At 40.3% G+C, this 27,508-nt stretch overlaps 2 protein-coding genes across 8 annotated transcripts in view; both read left to right on the top strand.

Annotated features, from left to right (window-relative positions):
• afg1lb (AFG1 like ATPase b) overlaps positions 1-9,387 on the top strand; it is a 33,327-nt gene extending 23,940 nt beyond the window's left edge. Inside the window, exons 9-13 of the mRNA XM_085134167.1 lie at positions 580-647; positions 1,557-1,657; positions 2,503-2,643; positions 5,982-6,089; positions 6,420-9,387. Coding sequence (XP_084990293.1) covers positions 580-647; positions 1,557-1,657; positions 2,503-2,643; positions 5,982-6,089; positions 6,420-6,566 — 565 coding nt within the window. The 3' untranslated portion in view covers positions 6,567-9,387. The remainder of the gene's footprint in view (positions 1-579; positions 648-1,556; positions 1,658-2,502; positions 2,644-5,981; positions 6,090-6,419) is intronic.
• A 1,192-nt stretch (positions 9,388-10,579) lies between these two features.
• On the top strand, positions 10,580-27,155 carry LOC146501711 (uncharacterized). Of its 7 annotated transcripts, none has more exons than XM_085134154.1 (11): positions 10,580-16,489; positions 17,364-17,447; positions 19,201-19,281; positions 19,828-19,944; positions 21,499-21,730; positions 23,573-23,653; positions 24,225-24,281; positions 24,380-24,478; positions 24,571-24,618; positions 25,402-25,467; positions 26,634-27,155. In XM_085134154.1, the coding sequence occupies exons 1-11, from the start codon at positions 16,319-16,321 to the stop codon at positions 26,852-26,854; spliced, it is 1,257 nt and encodes a 418-aa protein (XP_084990280.1). In that variant the 5' UTR covers positions 10,580-16,318; the 3' UTR covers positions 26,855-27,155. The 7 variants fall into 7 exon arrangements, with proteins under 7 accessions (XP_084990280.1, XP_084990279.1, XP_084990274.1 ...); XM_085134148.1 differs by having other exon boundaries at positions 10,591-15,262; positions 16,388-16,489; positions 21,499-23,653; XM_085134151.1 differs by having other exon boundaries at positions 10,594-16,489; positions 21,499-23,494.
• The last annotated feature ends 353 nt before the right edge of the window (positions 27,156-27,508 follow it).

The raw sequence follows: 27,508 nt of genomic DNA, 5'->3' as shown, positions 1-27,508 counted from the left end.
CACACACACGCGCGCACAAACACAGGAAATGCTTGTGCACATCATGTAGTTTGGGCAGAAAGAAAAGGCAAACAGATGAATAAATGAGGGAGACGCAGGCTGGGAGGTTTATAAAGACCTGCATTACCTTGAGAGATCCATGAAAAGAATAAAAAGAGGAATCAATAGAATATGAGAAAAGGGCAGAGCTTTAAAAGCTAGTTTTCTATTTCCCTTGTTACATATGCGCTGTTAGGAACTCGCGCACGCAGGCAAACAAGTGCTTTCGTCTTTTCACTGTATGTAAATAGAGTACATCACACCCTTTTACCTGGAGTTAAAACACAAGCACACACGCAGACACGAACACACACACTTCACAATCTCATTTCGACGTGTATTCACAGGCTAATGCTTGTGTTTAGAGCCTAACATCCTGTTTTTTACCGATGGAGTGAAAAGCTAAGTACCCCTCTCCCCTGCTCTCCTTGCTGCCACCGTTTGATGTGGCCACTTCAGCATTATTAATTTCATATCCTATTATTTCCTTTCTGTTTCGTTGCCTGTGTGTGCGCGCACTGGTGCATGTGTGTTGTGCAGCACAGGGGAGCCTGGTGCAGAGGCCTTGGATGCACTGTTTGAAGAGCTATCATTAAGACAAAAGAGTGGTAAGGGCATTTAAGGAAGACAATGCATTTTAGAAAGATTGATTATTTTTTACTTTTTTTCTGTGACACAAGGACACGTCAAAGTTACACATTTTGTAATATTTATATATATGAAAGATAAAAGAAAATACCAAAATCAACAGTGTTGATAACAATTAGACAAATCATCAATGTCTACCTTAATTTGTCTCACATTTATCCTTTCTTAGTATTTAAGGCTCAAAAATAGATTTGAATTTTTTATTTTATTGTTGTTGTCTTTTTAAATTCCCGAAACAGACCATGACTTTTCAATCATACAGGATTATCTAGTGTATCTGCTGAAGGTTTTTTTAACTGCTAATGTTCATGTCACCCAAGCCCACGAGACGGCTCACTCACCTACTTTAAATAGTTCTGTTACAACAATAGAAGTCTGTGGCACAGAGAAATAACATTTATCAGGGTTAAACTACATAGATAATACAATTATACATTTTTTGGGCTATTTGTGATGCTTTTCATGTTATTTTTTTATATGTTATAATTCAACAGGAAAAAACAAAAGCTGCACAATTCTAAATTAAAAACAAACTCTAGACTTGAACTTAGATTTTTAAAATTACTGGGCCTTAAAGTGGGTTTTTTTGTAACACTGTGAAATTTTAGGATTTAATTGTATAGTAAATAGTTTTTTAGTAGTAAACAATATTTTTCATTATGTTTTCTTTTATTTTGTCTTATATTAGAGATTGAAAGATCAAAAATCGCAAGTGTGTAGTAAAGCAAATTTCATAAATATACTACCTTTTAACCTAACTACATGTATATACTGTAGCCATTGTACATTGTGTGTGTGTGTGTGTGTGTGTGTGTGTGTGTGTGTGTGTGTGTGTGTGTGTGTGTGTGTGTGTGTGTGTGTTTCCATAGCTACAGGTCCCCGGGTGCTCTCAGTGCTGGGTAGAGATGTGACTCTAGAAAAGACCTGCGGAACCGTTGCTGACTGTACTTTTGATGAGCTGTGCGGCAGAGTGAGTATTGTTACGATCGATTAATTTGTCATTATTGTGCAACAAAACAGGCTGATACATAACGACACTTAACATCTTTTGGCAACATAAAAACAAGGAGTGTTTTAAGGTAAGCTTTTCTTGGTTTTTAGCTTTAACACAACAGTTACTCGCTATACAGATAGAGAACAAATTAGAACTGCTTGATGGCATTTAAAACAGCCTGTGACCTCTGACCAAAGTCAAACCACATCCTTCTTCTTGTTCTTTTTTTTTTTTTTTTACTACTGAGACACACAAAATCCACTCATTACTAATCAAAACTGCTCAAATTCGAAGCACTTCTCTTGTCCCTGTATTACCTCTATGCTCTGTTTATTGTCCGGGCCTTTGAACTGGATGAGGTATTTTCTGCTCAATGTCAAAAAGAAAGTCTATTGACATTTTTATGATTAGTTGTGCCCACTGCGCCTCAAAGAGGAAGTGTGTAGTGTGTGCAAAGTCTCAACCATGATGGACAGCGGCGAGTTTTAGAAGGCATGTGAGCTTCAAGGCTTCCTCTGGCATATGTTGGCGAGTCCTCATTAATTTTAAGAGCAATCAGCCTGAATGGCAAAGAACCAAGGACGAGGACGAAAATTACAACAGCTAGAACCTTTTTGCACAAGGTGCCCTCACTTCACAGTTGTCATTTTTCAGGCCATGTGTGCAGAGTGCAGAAATTCACAGTGCCTGTACCCATTTATGGAGCAGATGTGCACATGTGCAAAGCTGAAATCTTTGATGTGTTCTTTTGTGGCGTGCTGTCTGTTTGAAGCTCGGGTCTGACTTTGTTTCAGTATCTCCCATGCTCTGTCGTTCTCCAGGCTTTGGGTGCCAGCGATTACCTGGAGATGGCGCGGCTCTTTGACACAGTAGTGATCCGCCGCGTTCCCGTGCTGACGCTATCGATGAAGGATCAGGCCAGACGCTTTACCACCCTCATAGACAACTTCTATGACAAAAAGGTGAAAAAAAAAAAGAATGAAAGGCATGGATTCTATTACACTCATGTGTTACCGAAGGATTTCTAATGCAGCTTTTCTGCCTTTATTTACAACTTTTAGAAATCTTCCTACATTGCATCCATAAAAGTGTTGGATGTGTGGGACATCTCAGTTAAAAACCAAGAGTGTGTAATATAAAATACTCTACTCTTGGCTTCCAACAATATATATACACTAAAAAAAAGTTTGGACACACCTTCTCATTTAATGTTTTTTCTTATTTTCATGACTATTTACATTGTAGATTCTCACTGAAGGCATCAAACCTATGAATTACCACATATAGAATTATGTAGTAAACAAAAAAGTCTGAAATAACTCAGAACATGTTTTATATTTTAGATTCTTCAAAACAGCCACCCTTTGCTTTGATTACTACTTTGCACACTCTTGGCATTTTCTCGATGAGCTTCATGAGGTAGTCACCTAAATGGTTTTCCAACAGTCCAGAGCTCCACTCCATCACACTCCTTCTTGGTCAAATAGCCCTTGCACAGCCCGGAGGTGTGTTTGGGGTCATTGTCCTGTTGAAAAATAAATGATTGTCCAACTAAACGCAAACCGGATGGGATGGCATGTCGCTGCAGGATGCTGTGGTAGCCATGCTGGTTCAGCGTGCCTTCAATATTGAATAAATCACCAACAGCGTCACCAGCAAAGCACCTGCACACCATCACACCTCCTCCTCCATGCTTCGCGTTGGGAACATTCACGTAGAGACCATCGTTCACCTTTTCTGCATCGCACAAAGACACAGCGTGTGGAACCAAAGTCATCAGACCAGTGTACTGATTTCCACTGGTCTAATTTCCATTGTGTTTCTTGGCCCAAACAAATCTCTTCTGCTGATTGCTTTTCCTTAGTAGTGTCTTCTTGGCAGCTATTTGACCATAAAGGCCTGATGCACAAAGTCTCCTCTGAACAGTTGATGTAGAGATGTGTTTGCTACTGGAACTCTGTGTGCCATTTCTCTGGGCTCTAATCAGACATGCTGCTAACTTGCGATTTCTGAGGCTGGTGACTCAAATGAATTCATCCTCAGCATGAATTCATCCTAAGAAATTGGCTCACATCCTCGTGTGAGCCAATTTCATCGTAGTGCTTGATGGTTTGTGCGACTGCACTTGGGGGCACGTTCAGAGTTTTAGCAATTTTTTGGATTGACTTACCTTCACTTCTTAAAGTAATGATGTGCTGTCATTTCTCTTTATTTAGTTGATTGGTTCTTGCCATAATATGAATTCTAACGGTTGTCAAATAGGGTTGTCAGCTGTGTACCAACCTGACTTCTGCACAACAAAACTGATGGTCCAAACCCCATTAAGAAGGCATGAAATTCCACAAATGAACCCTGATAAGGTACACCTGTGAAGTGAAAACCATTTCAGGTGACTACATCATGAAGTTCACTGAGAGAAGACCAAGGGTTTGTAGCGCTGTCAACAAATAAAGGGTGGCTACTCTGAGGAATCTAAAATATAAAACATATTTAGTTTATAGTTATTTATCTTTTTTCTTTGCTACATAATTCCATATATCTTGTTTCATGTATTTGACATCTTCAGTATGTATCTACAATGTACAAAGTAGTAAAAATTAAGTAATACCATTAAATGAGAAGGAGGAGGAACATTAGAGCTTCCACAGAGTTTTCTCCACCTGGGTGCACCTACATCTAGGCAGCTGTGTTGGTGACATGCTGCTAAAGGCCATCATACTCCACCTTTGACAGTGGTCCAGCCTGACTCTCTGAAGCTTTGGATGTTTAATCGTGGTACGCTTATGAGCATCCTGAACACTGAAAGGCAGCCTTGGCAGAATCTGTCCAGAGATCTGGATAAATATGAGTATGTTGTGGTGATCTTTGGTGATATATGAATGCTACTGAAGCCGTATATCAAGATAACCCTACTGCCCTGATCCTCTCCTGGAGAAAGGGGTCTTGGGATGCCTTGTGATGTCATGTTGCTACGTCACTCTCCTGGCTTGATAAATTGAATGAGGTGTCAACCGTGGAGCTAGTCATGCCTCCATGTATATGCTCCCTTGGGTCACTGCAGTCTTGCACCCCGACAGGTTGTGTTGGATGTTAGCATTGGTGCTGCTCTATGGAGGTTTCAGGTTTAGCTTGTTGCCCTGTGATGAAAGGTGAGTCTTGCTTGTGGCATTTTCCACAGTGGGTTTCCATGTCATCCAGTTTCCATGTGAACCATCAGAGGTGCTTTGTATTATTCCTAATCATCCACAAACATCTCTTTTCAGTCTCTTTGTTGGCCTTGGATCAGAAATTTGGAACTCCTTCGTAGCTGAACTGAATTTGCATTACACTCTCCTGACAGTCTTGCTAATGGACATACACATCGAAGTACCTGTCACTTTTATCCTGTTCAGGCAGACTTCTGTAAGCCACAGTCAGTGGGCTCTCTTGCTTCAGGCCGATTCTTGCCTTTCTTTTGCTCGCAGTCCAGGGCAATGAATGGAATCAGCAGCTGGAGTCCTACCCAGACACACAGAGAAGCGTGTTGGTATTTTTTTTATTTTTTATGTAAGAGTCTTCTTTGTTTGCTGGCTACAGGTAGGAAATTTTTACTTTACCAGCTTTTGGTGCCACATCATCTTTTGGTACAGTGAAAGTGATTAAAGCCCAGTTAAGGACCTGGTAATGGAAATATATACACCAATACAGGTACCTGTGATAGGCCAACATCATCATTAGGATTATTTTGGACAATAAATATATCAGTCAGGCTCCAGTAGGGCTACTATCACACTCACACAGTTTTTCATTTGTTTGATTGGGGGGGGGGTTGCAAAATACTCTATTCAGCACTGAAAAAAGTATTTACTACTAGGGCTAAACCCCTCAACACTGTGCCAGCCTCATAACAGGTAACTTCATACTCACTGATTTGTTACCTTTTAACCCCATATTATATTCAATTAAATTTTAGTTATGTAGCACCAAGTCACAACAACAATCACCTAAAGGCGCTTTAAATTGTAAGGTAAAGACCCTACAGTGACACAGAGAAAACCCCAAACAAAGAGTCGACCCCCTGTGAGCAAGCACTTTGTGACAGTGGGAAGGAAAAACTCTTAACAGGAAGAAACCTTGGGATTGTGAATGAGAGCACTTTTATCACATCAATGAGACAATAACACGTCCCACAATAACATTTAAATCCAATAATTCAAGACAGGGAATGAATGTATGAGTAAGCGACCAGTAAACAGACACTTAGCCCTTAATGTTATAGACAGTAACTCCCACATTGCTCTTTCTTGCCCCCTTGTCCAAGGTGAGGGTGGTGCTGCTGGCAGATGCTCCTTTGGACCGGCTCTTTGTCCACACTGGAGGAGATGATGAGAGGGACCGACAGCTCCTGGATGAGCTAGGCCTCAGTGAGGTAAGGTCACATCTCTGTTATTTATCCCGTTGAATCGGATATCACTATATTATTTAATTTTTTTTGTTTAATAACAAACTGGCTTGTTACTGCTATTGAAGTTGTGTCCTCAATTTCTCTGTTTTAAGGAAGAATTCACTAAGATCTAGATCCTTTTTACAGAAATGCAGTATTCACTTTCACATATTTACACACAGATGTACAGGCTGGAGATTAAATAGATGACTCTACACTCATTAGCCCGATGATTTAATCTTTCTCCCCTGCTGCATAAACATTTCTCTTTCGAGTATACAAGTTGCCAACTCTGGTCTCGAATCGTCTATTCAGAAGGCAGCAGAGCGACTTACCCTCTTCACAGCCGAGGAGGAGATCTTTGCCTTCCAGAGGACAATCTCTAGACTGATGGAGATGCAGACGGAGGCATACTGGCTGGAGGGAGACCGCAATCGCAGAAAGACCCACAGTGAAACTTAGCACCTGTTCCTAACTGTCATGATAATTATCTACCTCAGCACAGCACAGAGCCTCTAAGCCATAGGTGTCAAACTCTGGCCCACAGGCCAAATTTGGCCCGCAGCTTAATTACATTGGGCCCGCGGAGCCATACCAAATTACTGTTAGAGCTGGCCTACTGGTATTATACAGCTAATATATTATTTAGTATTAAGCTTTGCTTGTTCCATATTCAGTTTTTCAGCAAAACTTGTTTGAGTCCATAAGAAAAGATTCATTCTCATATCTGGTGGAAGATTCTTTTTTCAATAAATATTAATGTTAGCCCGCGACTTTGTTCCAGTTTTGAATTTTGGCCCACTGTGTGTTTGAGTTTGACATTCCTGCTCTAAGCACTAACACTGCATAGGAGATGCTGCCTGGTCCTTTTTTGTGACATGTGCTATCTCCCCATTGAAAACTATTTGTTTTAAATAATATGAAAACCTCTCTAACATGAGCGAACCACAGGCAAACGGGTGCTCACTTTAGAGAGGAGGTAAGTGTGTTTCACTGCAGTTGGTTACTGCCCTCTAGTGGGTGGATGTGAAAAGGGCAAGGTGTTTTCAAGCTGTCCATTTGAGCACTGATGTTGATTTAGGATATGCTTGCTATTATTCAATATACTTAATGTATTTTATTTTAAGGAACTTCTGCCATTTTTGTAAGCTTTCTATGAAATCGGAGAGAAAATAAAGTTAACTTTGTCTTGCAATAATATTTGTTTTATTTGTGCACTTTTTAAATAGATCTTTAAATTTCTCTGTAAGGTTTTTATGATATTTGAGCCAAATTGATGATTTGAAGCAACTTAGAGCCCATATTTCAACATGACAACAGGATTAAGAGGACTATATAGTATATAGAGAGTGTGTATATATAGACACCATCCACTTCATCAGCTAAACTTTGGAATTGCAAGTCCTTTCAGAGCTTCCTTAATTCTTTGTGGCATAGATTCAACAAGATACTGGAAGCATTCCTCTGAGATTTTGGTCCATATTGATATGATAGCATCACACAGTTACTGCAGATTTATTAGCTACACATCCATGATACAAATCTCCCATTCCACCACTTCACAAAGGTGTTCTGTTGGATCTGGTGACTGTGGACATTTGAGTACAGTGGCCTCATTGTCATCTTCAAAAAAACAGTTCGAGATGATTTGAGCTTTGTGACATGATGTGTTATCCTACTGAAAGCAACCATCACTACAATGTGGCCCTGAAAAGATGGACACAGTCAGCAGCAATACTCACTTAGGCTGTGGTGGTTAAAAGATACTCTGTTGGTACTGAAAGGCCCAAAGTATGTCAAGAAAAAATCCCCCACACCATTACATCATCACCAGGCTGCTGAACCATTGATACGAGGTTAGGATGGATATATGCTTTTATGTTGTTTATATCTGTGAAGGTTCTCAGTCATCCAGGTCATCGTAGTCAAAGGAGCTTGCAAAGAAAAGCGTCTGGACTTCTTTAAGTTGCTTGAAGACATTTCACCTCTCATCCGAGAAGCTTCTTCAGTTCTAAGGTCAAATGGTGGGGAGTCCCAGATTTAAACCTAGTGGGAGTATCCCCCCAAAGAGGGACAAAAGGACCCCCTGATGATCCTCTAATCGCCTGAGCCAAGGTGTGAAACTGGGTGTGGGTCCCAATCAGCCAGGGTTTCGGGTGAGCTCATTGTGAAACCTGGCCCCACCTTATCATGCGAATTCCTGAGGTCAGATGGCCCAGGATGTGAGTGGGTGTTAAGGCGTCTGGGGAGGGAACTCAAAACTGGATTATAGATGGCAGACAGTTGGTGTCGTAAACCACCGCCTCTGTTCAAAGATGGTCGCTCACAGTGGACATAGATGGCTTCTTTCACTCCTCTTTCAAACCATCTGTCCTCTCTGTCCAAAATGTGAACATTGGCATCCTCGAAAGAGTGTCCTTTATCCTTAAGATGCAGATGGACTGCTGAGTCTTGTCCTGTGGAGGTGGCTCTTCTATGTTGTGCCATGCGCTTGTGAAGTGGCTGTTTGGCTCCCCACCATTTGACCTAAGAACTGAAGAAGCTTCTCGGATGAGAGGTGAAACGTCTTCAAGCAACTTAAAGAAGTCCAAACGCTTTTCTTTGCAAGCTCCTTTGACTATGTTGTTTATGCTTAATTCCTACCATCCAAATGTTGGATAGACCCATTAAGACACATTAGACCAGACGACAGTGTTCCAGTGTCATGTTGTCCAACACCTAGTGAACTCGGGTGAATTGAAGCCCCATTTTCCTTTTTTTTTTTTTTTGACTAACTGGAGAGTCACTCAGTGTGGAATTCTGCTGCAAGGTTTGACGTGCTGTGCAGTCAGAGATGCTCCTCTGCATACTTAAGTTGTAACAAGCAGTCATTTAAGCAGCCTGGCCATTCGCTTCTGACCTGTAGCATCAACAGCGCATTTACGCTGGAAAAACTGCCACTCACTGAATATTTTCTTTCTTATTGGTCATTCTCAGTAAAGCCTAGAGATGGTTGCGTGGAAAAATCTCAGTTGTTCAGCTGTTTCTGAAATACTCCGACTGGCTCATCTGGCACCAACAACCATGGCACTTTCAAAATAACTTAAATCACCTTTTTTCCTCATTCTGATCCACAATTCGAGCACCAGATCATCTTGACAATGCCTAATTGTTTTGGGTTGATGCCATGTGATTGGCTGATTATATATTTGCAGTAACAAGGAGCTGAGCAGGTGTACCTAACAACTTGATCAGTAAGTTTGCGCAAATCTAATTTGTGGCTATTAAAATATAAATATGTTTCTTGTATATCATCTATATTTTCGTGTAAATTCAAAGTCAGTTTGAACTTTAACTGTGCTATCCATATTCGTTTGCACTTCCCTCATTTGAGCCTGTAGGAGGCGGCAGAGGGCTTAACATTTAAGATAAGGTCATCACAGTGCACCGCTCCATCACAGACAAACCCACTCTGACTACAGACTACATTATCTAAACCAAGACCGTTATGTAACACAGTTTGTTTGTACGAAGTGTCCATCCAGCCAGTATCATGGAACAAGTAGCTTACAAAAACACTGAGGTAAATGTATAATCTCATTAGATTTAAGCGCGCACACCTACACACACATACACACGATGTGGGTGCGTGTACACACATCATGTGTGCAATCATTAAAATGTGCTTGAGTGGGTAGTAAAGGATGCAAGTCCACCCACCATACAACTTTCAATTAAAGTTTGGGATTTGTTTTTTTTAAAACGATCTCCACCCACGGGGAGGCCCCTAATCCAATCAGACCATTATGCCATTTGGAGTAAACATCTGACATAAACAGAGAAGGCCGCCCTTGCTTTGTGATTGACTTAATTGGATGATTTACGCTGGCTTAGAGGGATGTTTGTCATCTCAGTCCTGCCTGGATCCTGAATACCCCATGCTGACATAGGGAAGACTAAAACAGTTCACCTTTTGACTCCTGTCCACCGTCATATCATCCATTCGCTCATCAGGCTGCTGCCTAAAACTGTCCTGATAATGTTGTGATTTCACCTGGACGAAAGAAGCGGAGTTAAAATTCAGACGCTTTTTGATTCGTGTGTTTTGGCGATCCTGGATTTACAAGCGTCAGAAGGGGCATGTAGGGTGAAGCTGACTTATCTTGGAGCACAACAAACCGACCTAGACAGGAAGTAGAGTGCATACCTTCCACTTATAAAATATTACATAGAATAAAAGAAAATATAGGCACATTATTTTAAATGTGCATGTCAATATTGCTGACCAGATGACAGAGCAAACACAAGTCAGTATATGTATGTATGTATATATATATATGTGTGTGTGTGTGTGTGTGTGTGTGTGTGTGTATGTATATGTATATATGTATAATTAAAAGACCAAAATCTGTGCCCTCGTTTTCACTTTCCAAAGCCGTCCTGCTAGCCCAATTCTGGCCCCTGGGCCTTATGTTTAGCTAAATAGATGCTATAAATGTGCTCAAGAAACAACTGCTACAGCTATGGAAGAAATAAAAGACTACAAAGCAAAATAATCTATACAAATAAAGCAAATTTTAAGGTTTATAAGAGCAGATTCAGTGTAAAAATGTGTCAAAGTTCTTGAAATAATTTAAAAAATAACAATCAGTGCATCAGATTTATAGTAGTTAGAGCAGGGGAAACCATCAAATGTAGTGTAGTTAATGATTTACTGCTGCAAAAATATTAAACCCAAACAAAATCATTCTTAAAATTCTCCCCGAGTAACCAAACACTAACTCCCTTCGGATATCTTGAAGGTTCAGCCTGATATAAAGCAGCTGAAAGATAAAAGTGTGATCATGTTGGTAAAATTACACAGGGCTTTTTGTGTGTGAGTGTGTGTGTGTGTGTGTGTGTGTGTGTGTGTGTGTGTGTGTGTGTGTGTGTGTGTGTGTGTGTGCGTTTGTTTTTCTATCCTCCTGGGGTCCATGACCTGAGATATCAGTCACGCCATGGGGACCAATTTTTCCCGTGGGGACCGAGCCCTGGTCCCCACGGGCACAACCATTGTATTCAATAGAAAACAGGCTGCTGATATGCCTGGTTAAGTTTTTTTCAAAAAAAAAAAATGGTCCCCACAGATTCAATTTTCACAACTTTGTGTATGTCCTAGTGACCATGGGTAGTATTGCAGTGTGTGTATTTGCATCCGTGGGGACATTTTCCTGACAGTGTGTATAACTGTGTATCCCAGTGGTCTGAGATGGTATTGCAGTGTGTAAACTTGCATGTATTGGATCCCTTTTCTGACAAAGTGTGAAAGTATTTATAAGATACCACTTTGTTCCTTTATTAATAGTATTAGAGCCTGCCCACTTTAATGTGACCAGACTTCTATTTTATTTAATTATTTGTACCACAGTTACTAAGGGAGCTCATTTGTTTATTATACTTCATTTTCTTACGATTTTTTACACAACTGATATCATTTAAGGAGACAAAATATCAAATCATTAAAGTATATAATACTTATTATTTTTAAATGAATAAATGGTCAACTTATGAAACAATAAAACTGGGATAAATAAGCATTTTCAGCCTATATGCTGATGACAAATTAGAAAAAAAATCAGGAAATGCATCACTGTATGCAAGTCAACCCACATTTTTCAAATTGTTTACTGCAGTTTGAATAATGCCAACCATTTTGAGATTCAAGCACAACAGCAACTACATCCTCTAAATTAGAGTATAAGCAAATAAACAAGTGATATAAAAGTTAAACTCCAACAAAAACAGTCCACTTGTATTCCCAAAATTTGAGATGATCCAGTTTTGTAAAAAATAAATAAATAAATAAAATATTTTGAACACAGATTGCCGTAGCACCTAGCAATATGCTAGCTTTGCATAGTTTCAAATTTGATCTCTGTAATACAAAACGGGAGACGTGTGGGTGACCCAGCCATTTCAGCAATGAGTGCCCCACTTATGGAGGTTGGCCAGGTGGTCTGGGTCACTGGTACTCTGACACATTTTCCGGTCCTGGAGCGACATGCAGCATTATGGTCAGAATACAAGGGGATCCAGCCTGAGCAATGGTAGAGCAGCAGGCAGTCCCTAATTCACCAGAACATGTGTCTGTTACTGTCCTGGGCCTGTGACCCAATGTTTTGATTTTGTATTATGCTTTATTAGTCTGTTTTCCTTTTGGTTCATGACTATTGGGGTATTGGTTTCTGTTCTCTTGTTCTTCTGGGATTGTGAATTCTAGCTTTTAGGTTTACTTCCGCCCTTGTGTTTATTCTCTTGTTCCCCAGTCATGTCTCATGTCTCTCAGGTCCCTGTATTCTGTGTTCCCTCCGTTCTCTGTCGGTGTTGTACCTCTGAGTTCTGTCCGTGGATTTCCTGCTTTATTTTGAAGGTCCATGACTTATGTCAGTGTATCTAGTTCTGCTTCCTCCATCTCGTTAAGTCTACTTTCTCCCGGCTGTGTTCCCACATGTTCGAGGCTCTATTTTGAACTGTTTTGCATGGGCAGCCCAGGCAAGGAGGACTCAGCCACACTTCTAGAAACCCTCACTGCTTGGTCTGTTCAGTCACTAGCTCAGTCAGTCACTCAACCACCTGATCCGCTTCTGCCACAACTACCACTTTGGCCTGTAGCCCAGTTAGCCGCCCGGCCTGTAGCTCCATTTTCACCTCAACCATTACTTCAGTCATTATCACAGTCTCCTGCTCAGTCACTCTCAGTTCAGTCTCCTGCTCAGTCTCCTGCTCACTCGTCTTTAGCTCAGTCTGTTATTCAGCCTCCTGTGTTGCCGCTAGCTCCTCTTAGCACGGCCTGTACCTCTGCCATTAGCACAGCCTGCACCTCAGCCATTTCTTTTATCATCAGTCCAGTCTGCAGATCAGCCTTTAGTTTAACTGCCTGTTCAGTCTGTCGCCCAGCCCCTAGCTCACTCACCTTTAGCTCAGCTGTTAGTCCACTCATTGGTTCAATGACTCATCCTACGCAGGGAACACACGTCATGAAAACATTTGCTGGTTCTCAAAAGCTGGCCATGTTAGAGACAGTAACTCCCTCCAGGGCCTCCACAGAGGCTGAGTGTCAGCCACCAGCCGACTCTAGATCCCTGGAGGCTAAGGCGCCAGTGCCAGCTACCTCACCTGGGAACTCCACTGAGCAGTCTCAGTCGTCATCACCCGCTGAGAGCTCCAGCGAGTTCACCCATCCGCCTCCATCCTCTGCTGGGTGTATTAGTGAACACTTTCAGCGCTCTGAGGACTGCATCCCGCTGTCGCTGCCTTAGCCAAGCCAATGTGCTGCTCATCTCCAGCCAGTGTCATCACTGCTAGAGGTCCCCTGTGCCTGCTGGTTCTGCATCTGTTCCCGCTGGAGGGTCCGAGGGATCCATCCAGCCTGCAGCGCCACCTACTCCATCATTTGCGGCTGCCACGCTGTCATCTGGTCCTGCCTCATCTGGTCCTGGTCCTGCCACACCGCTACCTCGTCCACGTCCGGCTCAGCCTGCTCGACCTTGTCTGTGTGTGGTTTGGTGTCAGCGGCCACCTTCCAGGTCGCTGACTGGACTCCGTCGCTGAAATGCTGAAATGCTCCGACGCTGCCGCTGCCTTCCACGCGGTTGGCCTTCGGATCGCCTACATTGCCACCACTGCCTTCTGCACGGCCGGCCTCCAGAACTACTTGGTTTCTGTTGCTGGCCTCCTGGTCGGCCCCCTGAACTTGTGTACCTTGGACCCTGGTGCCATCGACCTCTGGGTTGGCCCCCGGAGTTACCGTCTTGTATTATTGAGCCACTGGCCTCCGGGTTGGCCCACTGAGCTGTGTTTTTGGACTCTGTGGTTTTCCCAGGTCATCTGTTTAGTTTTGGACTCCTGTTGCCAGGATTTTGCTTTGTTGGACTCCAAAGTTTCTGCTGGTTTCCTGGTTTCTGTATTGGAGAGGAGTGTCACCCAGGGTCAGATTCGCTGACAGAGGGATCGAACTTCTGGGAATCCTGTTCGCAGCCGGTCACCATGCTGTCGCTGGAAAACTACTGAAGACTCTGATGTGGTCCCCCAGCCACCAAGGTTTATCCCAAAAAGAACCCCTGGTGTACAGCCACCTCTAAATTCTGGAAATCCATCAGCAGGTGAAATGTGCTCATCTCCTTGTTGTTTCTCTGAAATCGGGATGCCCACCAGCACCGAGCTCCAACCATTTTGCTGTCCCCACAAGCAGCAGGGAAAGACAGTCAAAAGCAAGCATGGCCACCCAAGGAAGGCGAAAGTGCACTCTGTGCAAAAGAAAAATTCCCTGGCTGGGTGAGCAGTGCAATGTGGGTCTCTGTCTCCAGGTGGGTAGGAACTTCTTCAGGGTCTATCACACAGGGCCAAAAACGCCTGGACACTTGTAATATAAAAAGGCCAATAAATTAAAAACTGAGTGAGCAAGGATAAAAAAACATTTTTGTACATATTTATTATAGTTCATATTGCAAGTTGATGTTGTGTTGTATTTTGTTATTGCTAAATATCAGTTTCCACTATAAATCTCAAGTTCTTTTTTTTTTTTTTTTACTTTAAACTGTTGTTCCACTTTCATAACAATAAAATAATATAAAATGGCTGCCAGGTATTGAAAGCTGAGGTTATTCTATAAAATGGGGCAAAAGCATTCAGTTATAGTATGTTTTTTGACCCTTTTACAGCCAAAATTACCAAAAAAGTCCAGGCGGCCTAAATTATGCTTGGTTAATAAAAGGTTAATTAATAATTTTGGATGTTAAAACCATATTAAACTAGTTTTTCTTGGATACATTAATATTTTGTTAAAACACAAGTTCAGCAATCTAATGCTGACATTTTGGTGCAGAAGGGAAGGGATCAGGGAAAACACACTTTTCCTGACTTTTGCGGTCCTCACTTTACCTATTCCCGTCCCCCACCCGCTGCAGTAGAGAAAACACACTTTTCCTGACTTTTGCGGTCCTCACTTTACCTATTCCCATCCCCCACCCGTCGCAGTCACAGGCTTGCAGGTGTTGCTAATTAGTCGCGTGCTCGGTGCAGCCAGACACGCGGGGCGTAGCTCGGAGGCGAGAGGAGACGGCTGAAAGTATGAAGAAGCTGACAGAGAGAAAGTGGAGATGTCCGACAGTCAGAGAATAGAGGATGAAGGGATAAATGTGGTAAGTACATTAAACAAACTGTTTTAGTGTTTACTTAATAATTAGGCAAAGTGAAGTCTTTGCAGCCGACAGTTTGCTCTGTAGTTAGCATGCTTTGCTAATGCTTGCGTGACTTAGCTTAATGGGGTGTTCGACGACATTCTCCTAAACGGTACACTTTTTATCTGATATCTTAACATTCATGCAGTCATGAATGTCTGTTTTGGACACTTTTATTAGTTACTGTCGTAATTTTTGGGCGTCTGTGGGACTGAAAATGAACGCTTAATGAGCAATCAATGAGCTTAATGAGTAGCTAGCAATAGTGTTAGCTCTAAATGGTGAGTAAATTTCTAGAACAACTTTGTTCAACTATAGGCCTTAAGTAAGTAAGTATTCACAACAAGAAACAAGCTAAGCAGCTACAGAGTCATTTCTTTTCAAAGCGTCAAGTTTTTGTCGTGGCGGGGAGGGTGGCAGTCGGAGCAGCGAGACAGACCCGCCGAAGCTAATCCAGGAGTCTGGATTAGCATTGGCTGTCGAGGACCCAAGTTCAAAATGCAATTATTGTCGTGACGAGCTAAGAAATGGCTAAAGTGTAATGTTTTGTCGTGGTATGCAAAACGAAGCGTGAGGTCGCGGGGACAGCAACAGTACCAGAGCAGCAGACGGACCGACTTTTCCCTCACTTAAATATTCAGCCGTGGAAAGTAATTTGGTGGTGGTTTAAGTTTTGTTGTGATTGTTTTTGATAGACAAAAAAAAAAAAAAAATACATTTTCCTTCTGCAGTGGCTTGATGGCTGATAATCACAAACGATGAAGTACTAAAAATATTCAATAATAAAATTACTATCATAGTAAATTAAGATAAATAAATGTAACAATATTAAGCATGTGAACAGACTACTGCACAGCTTAATTTAAACTATGACTTATATTCAAAAGATTGATTTTTTTAAAAACCGTATTCATATTTGCACCATGTCTTCATAGTGACTAACATATGTGATTAGACCTATTGATTTCACCTTAAATACTATCCCATTATCACTAAGTGTGTATTTCTTACTTGTTGATGTATAAAACTAGTGTACTTCAGGTATGGACATGTTATGTTAGCTGTTTTGTGTTTAACCTCCTCCAGAGTAAACAATCCACCAGACTGAAGGCACGTTTGCAACGCCTGAGAGACCATCATGATAAATGCTTGTCAAGAGCCATGGACTCCTTAAAACACCAAACACAGGTAATCATGATAGGGTTTTGATTTTTTCCATATTACAATATTAATAAATACAGTGGTGCTTCTGACTTAGATTTGTGACAGTATGAATGCATGTGCCAAAACATTCTGTAGGGGTGTGTTGGTTTGATTATGCAGGTGTACTGAAAAGATACTTTTTTTTTTTCACCAAAGCCAGGTGCTGAAGTTTTTTTGTGTGTCTCTGTAACGCCAGAGTTTCACCCAAGCAACTTTAGCATCGTGTCAGCTCTTTAGTTAACTAATTTGAAATGGCTTTTGCCATGTGTGGGAGGAGGGGGGAATAGTGTACAAACCTAGGACTGACATTTAAGCAAGACATATTAGCCTTTTATAAAGAAGTAGAAGCTGTACCCAAATGTCATTCTAAACTAAAATGTAAAAGTTGGTATAATGTATACAGATGTATACATAAAAGCAAAGTGTGTACACAGTTACATGTATTTCAGGGGGTGTTATCAGCCTGGCTGATCTGAAATTCAGCTTTTCACTACTTTTTTTTTTTTTTTGTACTTCTGTACAGTGCTTGAAAAAAATGTTTGGTACATCCCATCACTCAGTGCAAGCTGAAATTGTCTTCAGCTTAGTTTACAACAGTACTGAGGGCCACTTTTTAAGATGGAGCCATGTTTAGTCAACTATAGGCTAATAGAAAGGTTTTTTTTTTTCTTTTGGTTGTGCTGTAATTAAAGCCTTCTGAATTTAGACATCAAAACCAAAGTATGTGTAGTAATGCTGTGTTTTCTTACACAGCATTAGGTTTAAATAAAACAGAGGATGCATTTAGGAGTGTATTGGTCTTGTTAATCACCTTTTTGTGAACCTTATCAAAAGAAATGTTTGTCTCTGTAATGTTTAGCCATCGGAGAGAACAAACCAAGAGGGTGAGACTTCATCACAACCCCAGCTCTCACCTAAGCAACTTGCAGCTTCCAAGACTTTGGTAAGTAACAAATTGATTTTAACTTGTGGTATATAACAGGCTCAGTACTCTACAAGTTTAACAGTTTACCATGTAGATATAGATGAGAAATTAGCAGTGGTGCTGGGATTGATTAATAAATAAATAAATAAATGTGACAGCTGCTGTTCATTATGTGGCTTTTCTGCCTTTCTTTCACTGCATGTTAGCCTAATTTGTATAAAAGATGGGTTATGTTCACACACACGTAGGTGACAGAAGCAGAACTTGACACACAAGCACAAGAGCACAGCCCACAGTAGTGATAATGAAATGGACTTCAGGATATACCTCATGATTGAGAATCCATAACTCATTACCCCCCTTAAACCACACTCAATTAATTTTCCACAGTTATATCTAATGCTAAAGTGACTTTGTTATCCTCCACAGCTCATGAAACTTAATAAAAATTTGCATTCTTTAGAAATTGGTTGTATATTAAGATAGTGTGCAAAGTATGTTGACACTCAAGCTGTGTCCCAAAACCTAGGCCGCATCCTTCGAAGACCGAGAAGGCCGGAAGTGCGAGGCTTGTAAAACGGGACGGTCTAGCATTCAGATTTGCGTCACCAGCTGTCTCGTTGGCGTTTAATAAACTCAGCTGTCTCGCCGGCTCGAGTGACCATTGAACCCTCCGGTCAGCTATCGAACGGCTGGGTAACAGAAGTCTCTGAAAACGTCTGAGCACTTTTGCAAATATGCAATCTCTTGATAAACTGAGCAGATATTTGAAGTTTACACAGCTACATTCTCACCTGAAAATATGTTAAAAGTTTATTTTGTGACCCAGAAAGATTAATAAGACAGATTAATATTAAAAGTTAGTAGCGGCCGCCATTGTTGGAAACTGGAATCGGCTGGGCCGCGCTATGAATTCTGGGATATGGTGGGGCACAAAGGATACACCCGACCCATCCTTCAAATCTGGGGAAAAGGAGGACGCATTTGTCGGCCAGATTCGGAGGAGTCTACGAATTGGGACAGCCTTCGTGGTGTCGCTGTGATGTAATCGGTCTACAAATGCAGCCTCAGGAGGATGCAGCTGACGTTTTGGGACACAGCTTTAGTGCCAGTCAGGACAGGAAACCAAAAAAATCTCTCATTTACCTGAAAATGTACTAGTCCAGTGACCCTGAAAGGCATTTTAATAAGTTTAAAGGAAAGCTCTGTTGTATTGTTTTAAGGCAGATATTTCCATGATTTTAAGTGTTTACATTTGGCCTAGATATGTTATATGTTCGGTTATCATATTGATATGTGGAACAAAGACTTGACATGGTTAAACAACATATAGGAGTGATTCTGTTAACTTTTTTTCAATACTAAGATATAATTATTGTGGTCATGAGCTACGCACTTCTGCCCTGTACTGCTTCTTAATTATAGAATGCTTATTTTTGAGTTCAGGATTGTTAGGAATTTTAAAAATCCACATTCAACATTTAGGATTGAGTAAACAAATAATAAAAGCCAATGGCAGTACTTCAATACCAGTTCTTGTTACCCATCCTGTGTGAGAGGTGAAGGAGAGCCAGAATTGTCTGCACTGTTTCTGATGTGGATTAGATGTCATTCATATTTAGTGTTTTCAAGGTGCAAATTGCTGAATTGACTTGCATGACTTTCAAAATTGCAAGTATGCTTTATCACACATCTTATCTAACATGTTCCTCATTAACATTATGTATGTAGACATGGTAATACATGTGTCTTTTTTAATTTTATTTTAAAGCCCTCAGCAAGTCTTAACCAAGAGGGGGAGACCTCATTGTCAGATCTTTCATTTGAGCTACCAACATCATCTGAGAGCATGGTATGTGTCAAATAAGCACTTTTAGTGTATCCCATATGACCATAAGTAGCTCTGAAACTTTTTCATAACTTGCAGGTTTTTGCTAGAGTGAGTTAAGCTGTCAGTTTTAAAGAGAACCAGCAAACACAGCCCTGACCATGCATTCACTGTTTTGTTAGCATGTACTGTCTTTGTCACATACTGTCACACATGGCCTGGCAGAGAACTGAACAACAGGAGGTTGAATCTGGCCTATGGGTGGCTTTGCTTCAGCTTTAATGCTTTGCAATCTTTGAGTTGAATTTTTCATGAAATTAACTGTTTTCCTGGTGTGGTGAAGTCAGCATAAGTCTACACAGGATTGCAAATGTATGGGAAGTTAAAATTTCTAGATATGTTATTCAAATCAAACTCATGAGGTTGTTACAGTTTACTTACAGAACTCAAAATGTAAAAATTTCTTTCTTAATTCACTTTGGGTTGAGAAGTTAAAAATCAGGTTTGATATCTTTCTCGATGTATTACAGTCATTGCTGTCAATGTCTTACATCTCCCCTCTCTCCATAGGAAATAATTGTTGATGTTGATGCTGATACTGACATCGATATCATCACTCCTGAAAGTTCATACTCTGATGCTGCTGACCCAGATGTGCCATCACTCAAACGAACTGACAGCATATTTGTAAGTTTGCATAATTCTGGTCATTTCCACACTTTTATTAGGGCGTTAACTTACTGTAGAAGACTGGCATTGCAATTTTTAAACTATATGTACTTAACAAAAATCTTGGGCCACTCTTCATTCTTTGTATTTTACTAGCAATATGGGTATAGTTCTCCAGGCTTCTTGAAGGACATTCAAAGGTCCTCTTTAGCTGTTTCTGCATTTTGTTCTGTTCTGTCAGATGACTCCACACTGCTTCAATAATGTTAAGGTCGAGGCTCTGGGGAGGCAAATCAATGACTGTTAATGTTCCACTGTTGGTCATAATTTCATCAGTTTTGAGAAGATCTCCAACACATGCTGCCCCAAACCAATACAGAGCCTCCACCATGTTTTACAGATGACTGTAGACCCTCACTGTTAAACCTCTCTGCTGTCCTCCTACATACACGTTGATGAGTTAGAAACAAAAAATTCAATTTTGGATTTTTTTTACTCCACAAGCCATGTTTCCAGTGATTTTGTTTTTAAGTCCAGTTTTTGTGTAATTCTGCATACCTCATCATCTTCTCAGTTTCATTTAGTTTAATAACCATTCTTAAGCAACACAAACATGACAAGACTTTGAGATACTGATCTGCTGTAGGTAATCTTTTCTTTTCCCCCTTTTGTTTTCATGGCTGTGATTTCTTTTTGTGCTTCGCTTCTCCACTTACCTCAGATTTTATTTATTTCTTTCAAAGACAGTGCACACCATTATTCATAGATTCAATTAATGAAATGGAAACAAGTGATGTGTTTTAGTGACAGTCTGCTAGAAAGAAATTACCTACAGATAACATTTAAATTTTATTTTTTTTTTAAGTTGTCTATGTGGGGACACAACACTGGTTCATCTCTCAAGTTAGGAGACTTTTTTTTTGTTGCTTTGAATGATTCATAGGTCATTATTAAGTAGCTTAACAAACAAAAACATTCCTCTGAAAATGGTCAGGTAGAAGGACTGGACTCAAATGAGTGAAAAAGTAGCCAATGTCCAAAGAAAAACTTTGAAAGACCTTCCGAATGTCTGGAGAACTATTGCTCAAGAGCACTTTAGAAATTACAAGTCTGCCTCCTTGGAGGAAAATGTAAAGTAATGAGAGAGAGGAAAAAATACAGGAGTTTTCATCCAATTATTTGAACAGCTCTGTTCAATAATTATTTTACAGGTTGTTTTTTGAGAGTTTTTTTGTATCTTGTTTGATACAAACATTTGACATTTGGTTGTCAGCTGTGAATTCTTATGGTAGTGCTGAAATGGTATCATCCAGCCCTAATTTTTCCTTGTTAATTTTGTGGTTGGGTTGAAACTATTGGTAAACAAGTGTTTGTGTATACAAAGCCAAAGTTCGTGATAAAAATGAAAATCACTAAATCCTATGACCCTTCATTAACCTGGTAACAGTTCTAACAAATTAAAGTTCACTTTAATGAAGGTGTTAAAGGGGTCTCACAGACGGTGTAAGATTTTCACACCTGGGTAATTATTCTTGCAAATTTAGCTATAAATGTCTCTATCTGGTTTTTCAGCTTACCAGTGAACACCTGCAGTCAATCTCCAAGGTGGCTGACACATCAGAAGCTTCTGGAAGTTGTATTGAAAGCACTGATGATGAATATATTCCATCAAAAGACTCAGGGAATGAAAGCAGTTCAGAGGGATCTGACAGTCCTGCAAACAGGGTCCCATTGTTGAAAATTAAGAAAACAAAGAAGTCACAAAAGACTTCCAGAAGAGAAGCACTTCCAAGTACATCTTCGGGTAAGGACCATGAGACAGTAGAAAGCGAAAGCTCTCAACCTAACCAGGGAAATATCATTGTGATGAAGCTGCAAAAAAAGAAAGATGGGGCTAGAGTATACAGTAAAAAGCATCACTGCTTATACTGTCCACAGGAGTGCCATAAAATGGCAAGGCACTTAATACGCAAGCACAGCAGTGAACTGGCTGTAGCAGAAGCAATCAGTTTTCCTTTGAAATCAAAGGAGCGCAAACTACATTTTGACCTCATTAGAAACAAGGGGAACCGTGCACATAATATTGAGGTTCTGAAAGCTGGCTGTGGAACACTAATCCCAAGTCAGCTAACTAAAAAACCAGTGAAGCCAAATGACTACATGCACTGCGTTAACTGCCAGGCACTGCTGAAAAGACATTTATTATGGAGACACATTTCAAGGTGCAAGCTTTCACAGAAGTGCACCACAGCAAAACCAGGCAAAAGTCGGATCCAGTCACTTTGTGCCTTTGCACAGCCTGTCCCAGATGGTGTCAGCAGAAAGGTTTGGGAACTGGTGAACGCTATGCATCAGGATGAAGTCAGAAACATCATCAGAGAGGAGAAAAGTATCTTGAGACTAGGAGAACACTTGTATTCAAAACATGGACATGACAAGACCAAACATGAGTACATCAGACAAAAAATGCGAGAAATGGGACGATTACTTCTGCGTTCAAGGGAAGCAGGGACACTGAAAAAAATGGAGGATTTCTATGTACCTTCAAATTTCAAGTTTGTGGTTGAAGCAGTAAAGGATGTGGCTGGCTTTGATGAAGACAAAAACATCTACAGAGCTCCATCATTGGCTCTGAAACTGGGCCATAGTCTCAAGAAGATTGCAGATATTCTTGAGTGTGAAGCAAAGATGGCAGATTTTCATGATGAGGAATTTCTTAAGAATCTGAAGAGAAGCCGGGATCTTTACGAGAAGAAATGGGATGTGTGTGTTTCATCTCGTGCCCTGCAAACTCTAAAAGAAGGAAAATGGAACACTCCTCAACTCCTCCCTTTCACCGAGGATGTAAAAACCATGCATATGTATCTTGATAGGTACAGAAAAGAATACCAAACCAGACTTGCCAGTGATCCCAATAAGAAGAACTGGTCAATGCTGGCCAATTTGACTCTTTGCGAAGTGATACTGTTTAACCGCAGGAGAGAGGGTGAGGTATCAAAAATGCCACTAACTGCATTCACCCTGCGAGACACTTCAGGAGTCCATTCGGATTTGGCAGTAGGACTTTCAGAGTTGGAACAAAAACTTTGTTGCCATTTCCAGCGCATTGAAATAAGAGGGAAAAGGAACAGAAAAGTTCCTATCCTCTTAACACCAGACATGCTGTCCTCAATGGAAGCCTTGGTTTCACATCGGCGGGCCTGTGGTGTGTCTGATGAAAATCCCTTTTTCTTCTCGAGACCTGAAGCAGACACTCACTTCAGGGGATCAGATGCCATCAGACAGATTGCAAAGGAATGTGGAGCGAAGCATCCAGAAACACTGTCCTCAACTAAGTTGAGAAAGCATGTGTCCACACTGTCCACAGTCCTAAACCTGAGAGACAATGAGATGGACATCCTCGCAAATTTTCTAGGCCATGATATCAGAGTCCATAGGGAGTACTATAGACTGCCTGAAGGAACACTTGAGTTGGCTAAAGTCAGCAAAGTGCTCATTGCTCTAGAACAAGGCCGACTGTCAGACTTCAAGGGAATGAGCCTCGATCAAATCCAAATTAATCCCAATGGTAAACAAAATGTTCTTATATTTTTATTTCAGAGTAAATGTCTTTTGTGCTACATGGTTTTCTTATACTGCTTTACAGAAGAAATGCAGGAAGATGTGGAAAGTGATCTTTCAGAGACGGATGCATCAAAGGAGTCATCTTTCAGTTCCTCAACATCGAGTAGGTGACAGGTTTAACTGTTTTTAGCATCCAGCCATTTACTGCATATAAAAATAGATGACATGATAGTTTTTAAATTTGTAGCAAAAACATGCAATCTTATAGTGGCAGACTGTTAACAGAGGGGGCAAACTAAAACATCAAAGTACATGCCAAATTGTTCCGAAAGAGTTTCTCTCATTTTACTTATCACATGAATGTATGTTCAATTGTTAAATTTTCTGATCAGTTTGGTTTGAAGTGTACTTAAATGTTATAAAAGGCTGTGAGCTGTCATTATTGACAGCTGATTTCAGTTAGTTTCTGGCAGGTGGATGGACACGAACTGTATCCCTTGCTGCACTGCCCCATCACTATTGTGCAGACACTTGATCCAAATGACAGGCAACAGATGTCTGCACTTGTTGTTATGGCTTAATATTTGAATAGTGCAAAGAGTTGGAGACATGCCATTCATCTTTACATACAGTTAATACCTCTAACAAAAAATACATTGCGTAGTGTGAAGGCTGAATGGGCACAGAGTTAAACCATAAAACATTACTGACTTTTTTGACTTTTTTTGTCAAAGGATCCCAAAGATCGAGAAGTCAGCCAACCACTGATGAGTTCGATGAAACACCCACAGGTATCCAGCAGACTAACCAGATGGTACCTTTTTAAATTATTTTGTGGTTTTTATAAACACAGAAATTTAAAAAATACATATTTGTATTTTTTTAACAGGATCCTCAACACCTAAGAGAAGAAAGGAGACGGGATCTGACATTGATGACCTTAAAGAGGGTACTTCTCACACCCACCGCACACCCTGTTTCGCCTCCAGTACCTGTCTTAAGTTAGCCTCTAAGCAAGCTTCACAAAAACCTAAAAAAAATTACAGAATTTTGATTGTGTTATCTCAATTTTTTTAACAGGAACTTCAACAAAGGAAAAGGAGTCTGACACTGATGCCACTAAAATGGGTAATTTGCACACAAACTACAGAACTTTAAGCCCCCCCCCCCCCCCTTCCTATGTTGAAACCTGCTTTTACAAATTGGTAGAATTAAACCAAACAGGAGCACAGATAGTATAGATGTTCTTTTTTGGGATATATTTCAGTTGTGCAAACCTGAAAACATTTTGATTGGTATGACTGTCTAGAGCAGATTTCCAATAATCCACAAGAAAACCACAATTTCTGTAATTGTAACTGGATGTACTGAATGTACTTTAGAAAGTAGGTTAGAAGTTGGGTTTTTTTTTTTTTTTTTAGACTGATCATTTTGAGTATCCCCTACCAAAGAGCCTGATAGCACTATTGTTGCCTGTATTGTGTAACCTTCTTTGTACCCTTGCGTGCTTATTACTGTTAGCTTTTTCTATTGCTGCTAGCTGCTTGCCCACCATTTTATTTTCAAGCCACGTCAGTTCAGTTGGCATTAATTCTCTGCATATAGAGAACCATGAATGGGTAAAATAGTTTGCTTCAACCTTTGTCATTGTTTTCCTTCAAGAGCTCTGCCAAAAAAATCACACATTCTTTAGCTGAATGAGACTGGACTAGGTATTTGACTGACAGTGTAATATTGAAACTTTTTAGATATTTAAAATTTTAGCACAGTAGATGAGTTATGTAGCAGGGTGATAAGACTGTACTGCATTGCAGTCACAATTTTGCATGTTTTTCAGTATTTGTCTTCTGTGTTTCAGGGTCACAAAGTACATATTTTTTCTACTTACACAGTTTACTCTTCTTCCCATAGGACCACCAAGATTCAAGCAAGGACAGTGGACCACAGATGAGCCTGATGGTGACCACCCTACCGCAGGTATCCCACAGACTGAGGCTTGGCATTTGCCCACATTTCTTCTTTACCCATTCCCTTTTCCACACAACAGCTAAAAAGGCTATACTAAAATAAGCACTGATTTGCTTTCTCACCCTAATAAGGGTTTTATTTCAAAGTTGTACAAATGTTCTTAGTACAATCTATCCAGACTTGATGATGACGTGATGATGAATTAGTAATGATTAATGTAACAAGGCAGTAAGAAAAAACGGAGGCCTTTCAGTACAAGGCTTTCATTAGCGTTACAGCAGACAAAATGTGTGCCAAATTTATTAAGGCTGGCTACTTATGGTTGATTAGCTGGTTATTACTCTTGTCCAAAATGACTGTTACTGGTCAAAGAATTTACTGTTGTTACTTAACAGAAAAACACTCAGCTCTTTTTTTGAGAGCTCCAGTAGGTGAATACTTTTACCTGAAGCAACCAAAGTCATACAAAAGTCTTTATGTCATGTTAATTCTGGACAAGATCATTCCAGGAATCAGGGCTCTGTGCCAGAAAACATGTTTGGCTAAAACTAGGTAATCCAGGTTTTCCATTTCAGAGTGAGGGTGGATGCTGAGTCAGACCCTGTAAACCTAACCTGCAGGATTTCTTTGACTCCTCTCATTCTCCTGGTTTATCTGAAATGGCTGACTTGCAGTATGAATCCAGATGGCAGCTTGTTACTTATCTACAGGTGATAAAGTGAAAGCAGGCTACAGGGAGAAAATAATGCTGCTTTCAAGTGTCTCTATTATTGTTAGTCTCAACTGTTAAAGCTGACTGACAACTGAACTGTGATTAGCTACCTCACTTGTTAGAAGTAGATGTTTCCTTAGATTTTCTTGTATCTATCCTCCATCCTTCTTGGGAGGTACGAAGAAGCAAGGAAAAAACGCAAATGATAGAAAAGTGTAGGCAGTTTCAGGGACATAGGATGTATCAAGAACCTAATGTGTAATTTGCCAGTTCACTGAAAGATTTATTTTATTAATATTCTGAAAATTCATGATTTAACTGGACCCTCAACAGCTAAGGGGAAACAGTGCAAAATTTGAAAGTGATTACTCTAAAACTGAAGCTTCTACCCTTTTAGTTTTGTCTTAATTAATCTTAAATTAATTATTACAACTGTATTAAGTCACTTTCTTTTCTATTTTAGGAACATCAAAGAAGAGGACTTGGACATCAGCTGAGGTCCATGCTGTGGAAAAGACACTAATGTCCTTCATTGAGTCTGGTAAAGTACCAGGAAAGTCGGAGTGCGTTGCCTGTATTGAGGCTTCACCGAAAGCACTTCAAAACAGAACCTGGACAGCGGTTAAGTTCTATGTAAAAAATAGAATCACTGCAATGCAGCGTAAAGCTGCAAAAAGAGTTTAACAGCCTGTTCTTAATTGTTCATTTGTGCCTTGTTTGCCCCTTTGCAATGTTTTTACGTTCTGTGCTAGACCAATTTTTTTGGACGTCAAAAAAAAAAAAGTTTGGAAAGAATGGAACTCGTGTTCCATTTTAATTAGTTTTAATTATGTTTTGAAAAGGAAAAGGCATTCCCGTTCTGAAAATGCCGCCTTGCTTATCATGGAGTACTGTCTTATATATACTTATATTTATACTTGTGTGTGTGTGTGTAGATATATAGATAGAGATATATAGAGAGAGAGAGAGAGAGAGAGAGAGAGAGAGAGATCTCTCTCTCTATCTCTCTCTCTCTCTCTATATCTATATATCTCTATATCTATATAGATATAGATAGATAGATATATATATCTATATATAGATATACACATACACTGTTTATTGGATGTAAGGGGCTGAATGTTTGACTTTAAAAGGCTGAAATAAATGTTACCTGAAGGCATAAGCTCAGTTTGTCTGCCCATTTCGTACAGTAGGTGACTTCTTTTAACCGTCAAATGTGGTTTGGAAGAAAACGTGGCATGTGGTGGTTTCGGTAAAAATATTGTTTTGTTTTCTGTTAAAGCAGATCTGATGGTTCATATCTCATGAAAATCAACTGACAAACTGAATTGATTT

This window comes from Neolamprologus multifasciatus, chromosome 15, assembly GCF_963576455.1.
Source record: "Neolamprologus multifasciatus chromosome 15, fNeoMul1.2, whole genome shotgun sequence".
NCBI lineage: Eukaryota > Metazoa > Chordata > Actinopteri > Cichliformes > Cichlidae > Neolamprologus > Neolamprologus multifasciatus.
The sequence above is the reverse complement of the archived record's forward strand: the minus strand, read 5'-3'. Positions and strand labels throughout refer to the sequence as shown.

Bases quoted from the DNA above. Each gene is read 5' to 3' on its own strand.
- LOC146501711 (XM_085134147.1), top strand. From the start codon at position 16,319: ATGTATAAAACTAGTGTACTTCAGGTATGGACATGTTATGTTAGCTGT. The intron at 16,490-17,363 runs GTAATCATGATA...TGTAATGTTTAG, and splicing joins CCTTAAAACACCAAACACAG to CCATCGGAGAGAACAAACCA. The intron at 19,945-21,498 runs GTAAGTTTGCAT...CTGGTTTTTCAG, and splicing joins AACGAACTGACAGCATATTT to CTTACCAGTGAACACCTGCA.